The following is a 9,362-nucleotide window of genomic DNA, read 5'->3' as shown; positions in this document are numbered from 1 at the left end:
GTCGCTACAAACTCATACGATCAGACAACTTCCCTACTGGAGTCGGTCACATCCACTCGGATGACCCAAAACTAGCCTACTGCTTGCAGTTTGTTAGAATGTGGAAGCTGAGAATTCATATTGTGGATTTCCGGATTCATCACGGTGTAAAAAGGGAGTCTGAGCCAACCGATCGGAGAATCATTCAACTTAATTAAGTGGACGTGTGCGAAATACTTCTGGGAAAGTTAAATCTAATAATAACGTATTCATAGTTCAAGACAGGTTTTTCCAACCTGCGTTGTTCACGACACTGTGTAGACTTCACCAGCCGACTCTTTTCATGTCTAAGTACGATGCATTAAAACCCGTCACCAGAACTGACTAACTCAGGTGTGAATGTGTAGGACGGGACTGATATTCGCTCATACGACTACATTGGAACCCACCATCTACCACTGAAACGCTTCCTTGTCGCTACCCCGAATTTCCCAGGTCAAAGCCGCGGTATTAATGACTGTTGTGCCTGGAATGTCACATTCACGATAGTCATTGATGCCATGTTCAAGACTGGCCTAAATAAACCAAGGTGTATTCTGTATTGCGTAAAATTTCCCGGCTGTCTGACTGAATCTATATGCCCTGAATATAAATTGCCCTTGCCGTTCTAGAATCTATTGTGAATCGATCCGCGTGTTGCCTTTTACACAAGTTGTTTTTATCGTTTTTCAGTCCTTTCTACGTCCACAACGACTGGATTCGTTTCATCTTTGCTGCCGAGACTGAAACCGAACGTACCAGGTGGATGAATTTGTTGGCCATGCCCTCTATTACCCTGCCTGACATCAATGAGAACCGGTCCCCTCGTGTTGGAGGATTCGGTCCAGGACATCTGGCCGGCGATGAGGATCTGCCTCCTCGGGTCAGTTTGCGGTCCAAGGCTATGATCGCTCATTCCGAGCACGACTGTCAACTCGGAAGACAACCCATCCCACCAAAACCTGGACAAGATGCGGAGCAGCAGCGGTTACAAACCTCGGCTAACCAATCCCCTTTGGAGCTGAGACGTGTTAGTTTCCTTTTTTTTCCTTCCACTTTTCATCGTTATCTCAAATCACAACTACAGCGGTTGCATTTGACGCGACAATTGTCCGCAGGTTGTTTCTGTCCTCGTGAGGTATAAACAAAAGCTATCTTTGTAGCATAGCACGCGCACTAACTCAGGAACATCGACAGTTCGTCAATTTGCTGTTCAAGACAGTGCAGTTGTTTTTCGGCCTGCAGCGGACCCGTTAGTCCGCAGCAGTCGCTATCCTCTTATGATCATTTCTGGTCCGTCTTTCCGGATATGAACCCCATCCCAAGCATCCTGTGAGTAAAGGCTCAAAACAGACCAGTTTCTCTTAGGTGAAGAATCCAGAACTGCCACCAGGTGGCAACCCTAAGTCGCCCTAATTATTAATTATTTGTCTAAAACAACTTGCAGTGTAGATCGATAGAGATTGGGTGATCTTAGTGATCGCAAAAGTTTATACGAATTCGTGATTTCAGTCATTCCTAGCCGTGGAATCGGCACATCCTTGCAATGCCAATGAGCTAGTGTGACGAGTATCAAACGGTGAGGTAACCGTGATTTAGCAGACTGAAGTAAGTCCATAATTTAGCTCGCTGTATGGTTGCAAGTCTACTCTTAAGCCGGGCAGCTGAACTTTTCTGTGCTAGTTTCGCTCCATATCATTTGGGTTCTCGTTCGACCTGGTACTTATCTTCAGGGATCACGATTTGGGACTAAGTTTGTCAGTTGACCTGGACTAACGTTATTGGCACACCAATTTCTAACAGCTTCTGCATATAATGAGGGTTTCCTTCGGAATAAATATTACTTGAAGAAGCTAGCGTAAAACACCAAAGAGTTGATATTTAATGCAGGGCACTGGTAAGCCTACCCATTTCACGGTCTCGTTCTGGTTACTGAATATCGAATCCTCCGTTAGTCGGTTGACCTTACTTTTCAAAAGTCTCTAGACGGTGTTCTTGGGGCGAACTAGTCGAAGTGGTTAGAGCGCGAATTTACTGACCGGAAGGTCCGTGGTTCGAACCCGACCTCTGCCTCTCGAATTCCTCTGTCTAGGCTTAGGAAACCTGGCAGTATCCCAGCCCTTTCTTTCTTCTTGTGGCTTTCTTCGTGTGGCATGGCAGCTAGGCACCGAAAGGGTGCTACAGCTGAACGATTAGACGGTGTTCTTATCCCTGCATCTCTGTTAACGTTTCATGGCAGTAGCAAACTTGGTCTGATATCCTCTGGCATCTTTGTGTACTCAGTCTGCTTGTTTAAGCCACGGAGTCCCACTCGGATTCACAACAGAACTTCAAGTTGACCCATCTAATACTTTGATATACTGCATCAGACTGAACCGTTGCGCTCTCCTATGGTCTCCTCATGGTAGTGAGAAACGGATGCACGCGTATGAATGTTATTCACTGTCGCATACCCACTCATTTCAATTTGAATCCCTATGTGGTACGTCGCACTTAATGGGAGCGCGTTCTTTGTCACTGTAGTCACTCGGGGTGTTCTAATTACGCAAGGTTCTAATTACGCAGGTGAGAATGAAGGAACTTGTTGAGTTTGAACGACCTAGTTTGGAATGCTGTTCAGCCTGGACTAAGTCTCCTGTCACCTCGACTTGACGACTGAGCTCAGTAGTTATTGGGGGTGAACGCTGATTTGTCATGGACGCATGGCTCAGTACGACACAAAAGAAAACAGTTCTGATGGGTGCCTTTTGATTCATCGTATGAGCTAGTTAGCGCTTTCGAACAGACGTCCAGACGTTGTTGTAGGTTGACTTATGTTGGGGGCACATGAAAGCAGAACATCTTTTAGCTCATGCAAGTTCGAAATGACAGCATGAACAAGACTTACTCATTTATGTGGGCAAATATGAACGGAACCGTGTACTGGACAGGAATTAATAATATCGTGACCCGCAACACTGATTGCACTCTTCTTATTGACACAGTTCTTGTGAAGCTGTAGCCGATGCTATCCACAGGACCATCTTGTATTTCTGTTCGTTGCCGTTAGAGAACTAGATAGGGTATCTCAGATACAACGCTGCACACCTTTCAGCATGTTAGGCTATAGCTACTGTTGCACTGCCTGAAGACCTCCTGTCAACCCGAGCGCGATCCTTTTGTGATATACTAGAAAACTGAGTGTACGAAGGTGTGGAAGAGTCTTCGGCAACCTTATGAGTAGTGTTTCGCCAGGACAAAAGTGCATTTTACGCCTTTATTGATGAACCAGTGTTTAAAAGCTCCTCTTTGAAATTGGAGCTCGGAGTCAGTTTAAGGGAGTTTTTTTGGAGATCTTCAAAAGCGGAGTTCATGATTTTATACAATGGGCTTCCGGATCCGGAATCCTTTCAGTGGAACAATACCATTAGGGAGTCATGATTTTTTGCGCAAATATCACGCCATTTCTTTTGCGCAATATTCTCGTAACTTCCATGTTTGTGTCCGGGTGTCTGCTGGTCAAAAATTACTTGATTCTCCATCAATCAGCAAAAGTTTGGAACTGGTTGAGGAATCATCGTTTCAGAGGAGCTTGGTTAACAATCGGTGGGTTTTTTTTATTTGGGCAACGTTTCGCTTTTCACACAGAAGCTTCATCAGGCCAACTGACCAGGTCACCAAATTGGCCAAATTATTAGGTAGATGGGGAACCAATCAGTAAGTCCTCTTCAGATTACCACACTAGATCAATTAATGGCTCTTGTCTGTTAGTGTGGTGGATTTGGTGAATTGGATTCTATTCGCTAGCTGTGAAGTTATAGTGACGAATGAGGGTATACGTGTAATTTTTTGTCGTAAGGTTCATATTGTCGCCCTGTTTTGTCCGTACAGAGTCGACGAAATTGCTCCTTTTTCCATCCTTATTCAATATTGTCTACAGAATCCTTCTCTCGGAGTGAAACCCCTGTCGCCATGCGTTTCACGTCAGGATGAAACGGACCCTTCCGCCTCGTCATTTATCGTCCCAAAAGTAGTGCCACAGGTATTTTGTAGCCTTCCGCATCGTTCCCCATCCGTCCCCTCCGGGTTGAGCTACATGGATGGTGGAGGTTCCCATGATTTTGATGAGTCGCTACTGGGATGTCCGAGAGTGGCACGAAATGAAGCATCCCCCATAATCGTCTGCGATCTTATAACTATGCGGGAAAAACCATCGTTGGAAAGTCATTCAAGTACTCATTCACCCACTTATATGCTTCCCCCGCAGTTCCCCCAGCGCAGTTCAACTTGCAAATCCTCACCACCAATATCTGATGCTACCTCTGGGCAACCCAACTCCCATCGATATCAGTTAAGCCCACCGGTACGTGACTCTCGCCAGCGCGCCATGTCTTCTTCTCCGCTTCCACAATGTCATGGGAAGCGATCTGCTTTGATGACATCCAACGATCATTCAACGACACCGACTTCTGGTGTGTAATATCGCTCTTCTCCGCTATATTCGATTGCAAACTCATGCTGTGACCCATCCCAAGTTCTTTGCTGCCCTTTGTCTTGAGCGCCATTGTTATGTCATTCCTTTGATATTTTTTGCTCATCTTCTCTCGCCTTCTTTGTGATATTTCCTCGGTCCTTTCTCATCACAAAACCGTTGTCAACGCACGGTGAATTGTTCATCTGCAGTTTCTGGATACGTGTCAACAATTTCGCGCAAGTTAGCCCTGTGAACCAGTTTGTGAGTTACATCCAAACGATGGGTAGTTCGCATTGGATTGATCATTCTCAAGCAAACCCCATAGCTGTAACCTGTTTGAACCTTGTATCAGCCAATATCCCTAGGCCATTGGGACTCTGAACCGAAAATCGCTCCTCTGTACGGGAACGTGCAGCCGGAATAACCGTACGTTTTTTCGAATTGACATTTAAGTGATGTACTAGCAGTGGACCAGTGGAAGTGGCGCTCTGATAGTTTAGGGTATCAGTGATTCAGGATCCAAGGTCTCGATACCTCTTGCTCCGTTACGTGTCCCCCAAAGCAGCTCAGTATATTACATATGGTGCACCTTTTTCAGTCAGTCACCATCCGGATCAAAACACTCCCAGCAAGTACTACTGATAAGTAGTAATTGGAAAAAATATTGGGTTTCCAAATTTACTACCCGGGTGGCCTAGGATGTTTAGAGCTATCGGACTGTACGTAGTTGGTATTCAGAGGGCAGATGAATAAGGGCAGTAAATGCTGAATTGATGACTGTGAACAAATGGGTTGATAAACATGAGCCACACAACGTACAATCAGTAATAGCGTAGTCGTTAGGGGCAGTGAAGCAGCACGGCTTTTTGGAAGCAGTGACGAGCAAGTACCAAAGATATACAAACGTACGGATACCAGCAATCGAACAGTATCAATGGGATGTATACAGTGATAGCGGTGAAGAAGAGAGTCAACACGTTCAGGAGGTATTTTCGAATTAAAAGGAACCTGAAACTATCTTGAAAACCGGTGTTGGCTGAATTTGGTACCAATTTTAGCTGACCGCTGACAACCATCATCATCTGTAGCACCACATGAGTGAAAAAAAAGAACAAAGGTAGACGGCGGTGGGACCTAGTGATAGCTTACTACAATCATTCTGGGGTGCCTACACCTCCAGACACTCATTCAGATAATTTGGATCGATACTGACAACAAGGACGTCGCCGACATGGAATAGCAGCGTCTCGAACCAGACGCAGTGGGGATCACACCCTGTCCACCTTGGGAGGCGAGTAGCGCCGACAGCACCCAAACGTTTCGTAATCTCTTTCATGCCCCTCTGTCATATCAAGGTTTGGCCACATCTCTCCTTCCCCCACTCTCAGTTGGGCACGGAAAGCAGCACTCTCTTAAGCAAACGATTTCTCGGCACACGCATAACCAACTCAGATTCTTATGCTAGATATGTTTCAATCACACAACCGATAACTCGCTTCTAATTGCCTCGTTATGGATTCGCCGACACCAATCCACATGAGGTATAGTCCTGAGACAACGACTGTCCAACACCTGAAGACGTCGCACTTCCGCTGCTCTAACAGGCCAAGTATCAGCCAGATACACACGTCTCTTGAGATTTAGGGATATACCGTTTTGACGCCACAGGTGTCTCAAATTAGCAGAGGCGATCCGAACCTTGAAGATTTGTGCATTGACCTCGTCTGTCACACCACAATCAGAACTAATACAACTTCTAAGGTACATGAAACGCTCCACAACTTCGAGTCTCTCTCTAAGTTGCAAGTGGCATGTTTAGTAACTTCATGTCCAGAAGCATGACCTTACACTTTGTGGATGCAAGGTGCATATCATGCGGAAACACATGCGCCTTCTCCTCTTCGAAGACGAGAACGATACCGTCTGCATACTCCAGATCGACAGGGACTTCGTCAGAGGCGATTTGAAAGCCCTCCAGCGTTCGTCCCATTATCTCAGCGTGACAGCGACACGTGCTGCATGTAAAAACCCAAGTGCTCGATTAGGCATTTTTTAAACATGATCTCAGCAAGCACTATTAGGTAAGACTCAATACAAAGGCGATAAAAAATGGAGCTGCCAGAGAAGTTGATTGCGCGCGGTGAAGAGTGCAGTTGTTCGCCCTTTAGAGATCTGTTTTTGATCCCCGGACCCCCTAACTTTCCGTTCGAACAGACATTCGGAAATAAGTAGGTATAATACGAAATTGCAGACGAAAATATACATTAGTAACCAAATGGTAAGCAAACCTTAAGCAAGGAAGCCGGGGGACGAGCGTCAGGGAAGCATAGTGGCTCTATGGTAAATGAATTGGTCGCGCTACTCACGAGTAGTCAAATAAAAACCGTTTATTCAATGGTTGGATCGACGCCTTTTCATTAGTGTGTTATGGGACAATCAGAGCTCGATTTTTCTTCAAGGAAACGTCTTTTATTTGAGGCTTGTTCTGTGGTAATTTCCAGAGATCTCCGAAGCGGTGTGACGCGCTTTATTTTCGGCGTTCAGCTGACTCTTTGTTCACTTCAATCTCTAGTTGTTTCGTTTAAACCACCCAGACAGATAATGGTGAATGTGTGCTACAGACAGCTGGCTAACTTGGCCACTTTGTGATGGGGCGCATTTCAAGGGCCGCAATTCCCGGCTCTTTGATTGAGAACCCGTTTTCAGTGAAACTAGATGAGCATGTGGAAAATTTACGAAACACGACGGAAGTGATGTTGCGGAGAAAACCACGGCATCAGCATCATTACTAGAGAACCTTTTCTGTCATCTGTGTTCCATCAGCTTCAAATCCGGGGTCTACAAACAACAAGGTTCCTTCTATTGGAACTGAAATTAGGATCGACCGTGGATATCATATATTATGCTCATCTACATCAAGCGGCATTGACTTTCCCCACACAAAGCGCGCTGGATAGCGCAGTTAGCATTGAAATCATTAGGCATGAAAGTTAAGAGAGGCTGATGAGCAAAGAGTTACGAGGGACGATGAGATAACGTCCGATTAGGAATGCACTAAAGTGTGACAAAGGCGAAATTGAATGCATTATCGATCTGTCTCCCTGGGGCGCTCATTTTCTCTCATAATGGACCAGAATGTATAGAACCAGTTGATCGTCTCCAAAACCTGTCGGTTTTTCTCTCGTCTGGTCTATCCAGTCTATTATTCGACTAATCAAAACTCTGGGAGAGGACGCCATGGTCAGCAGTAAACGTTTTTATCAATATGTTTCTTTTACTTCATTTCTGAAACAATGTATATGTAGAGCTTCGGGACGTGGAACGGCGGTAACTTTGAAGACACCCATGCAAGATGATATTTATCAACCCTAAGCTCGTGGGCCTTCCCCAAGGTGGAACCAAGCGTTCCTTCCTCGTTGTGTCATCTCTTTAACAGATACAGTAAATTTGGCGGAAAATGCTCAAGAAGTACACCTTCAAGATAAATCAAAATCACCTGCAGAAAGTTGTCCTCGGTGACGTTGCTTTGTGTTTCGTAACCGTCTCAGCTAATTTTTCCGAAGCAAAATGCTTCCCATTAAAGATTAAATTAACGCCTTTACCAAAAATCCTTTCGTTGCATTGAGTTTGGTGTGTGCCACTTTACTTGAAGTTTTGTGCATCTAGTGGCCAAAATGTCGGCCAGACTTTAATTTATTTTTGTGCCACGTTTATGTTGATTACAAAACGACTGCATAAGAGTCACTTTCAAATCAAGGATGAGGGCCATTCTGTGGCTTTGTGATTCAGGGATACAATAGTCAGATGGGAATACGTGAGCCGGGTGTTATTTTCCTTACTTCCAACGCGCTGAAAAAAAGATCCATGAAATGTGTGCGTGAAAAATTCTTATATCTGACTGCTGCTCCCGCTGCAGTGCCTGAAGCCAGAAAAACAACTCACCAACAAGGAAGACAACAGCCTTATTGCAACAAGCGTGTGCGTACGGGTGCAGAAGTTACAACGTCCCCGCACCATTTGAAGGGTACCTTTTGACATCGATCCAGGCTGTCCGCTCGGCGTTTAGTGAACACCCATCAACATGCTTCGATGAAATGCTTGAACACTGATCATAGTTGGTCGTGCTTCTGTGGCGTGCCCGAACACTCATCAACTTCTGCTGAACTGATTGATTGACTGGCCTGGATGTTTGCCGGCTTCCCTACTGAGATTTTGGTGAAGTTTTAAGTTCGCAGTAGGTTCCGGTTATTCTGAGTTTATTTTGAGGAATCTGACCTTCCAGACAGAGAGGTAGGGGAAAACTGAGCTGACAGGCTTCTGTTGCGGGATTTTGAAGAAACGATGTGCGAATATGTATAGTCCAACCCAGAAATGATAGGGCAGTAGCCACACAGGTCGAAGACAATAGTGTCATGAAACTGATAACTGGAAACATCAAAACCGAGAGTTTCAACTGGGTTCCAGGTGAGTCTCTAGAGAAACCAAATTAGTTTGCAAATGAGTGTATATTCGCTAACTTCTATAAGTATTAGAGTTGAGCCCGTAGACAGATGATCAATTGGCATCTTCTCACGACGAGAACGCTGACAATTTTTACGACGTTACTGAAAACAGGGAATAGCCCTCTAGCTGTTATAGTCATTTTGAATGGATATCAAACCACGCAACGTCAAACCACTCGGACAGTAGGCACTGCACACGAAACCGACAACAGCGCCGTAGCTTTCTTAACCATATGTCGTTCCCAGTCAATGGGAGAACGTCTGGAGAAAGCCCGCCTTGGAAATCATCGGTCTGAATTGGTTTGGTGAATGATCATCAGATTTATTTCTCGACAGTGTTTCGCCTTCGATATAAAGGCTTCAGTTTATGTTTCAAGGTTGCTCGAACT

The 9,362-nt window shown here is 45.2% G+C and overlaps 1 protein-coding gene across 1 annotated transcript in view; it reads left to right on the top strand.

Moving 5' to 3' along the window:
* T265_07713 (hypothetical protein) overlaps positions 1-4,723 on the top strand; it is a gene marked incomplete at both ends in the record, with an annotated part of 25,804 nt that extends 21,081 nt beyond the window's left edge. The window contains 2 exons of the mRNA XM_009173309.1: positions 712-1,048; positions 3,938-4,723. Coding sequence (XP_009171573.1) covers positions 712-1,048; positions 3,938-4,477 — 877 coding nt within the window. The remainder of the gene's footprint in view (positions 1-711; positions 1,049-3,937) is intronic.
* Positions 4,724-9,362: the final 4,639 nt, after the last annotated feature.

Source organism: Opisthorchis viverrini (assembly GCF_000715545.1).
Source record: "Opisthorchis viverrini unplaced genomic scaffold opera_v5_184, whole genome shotgun sequence".
NCBI lineage: Eukaryota > Metazoa > Platyhelminthes > Trematoda > Opisthorchiida > Opisthorchiidae > Opisthorchis > Opisthorchis viverrini.
Note: the sequence above shows the minus strand (reverse complement) of the source record. Positions and strands in the feature narration are given on the sequence as shown.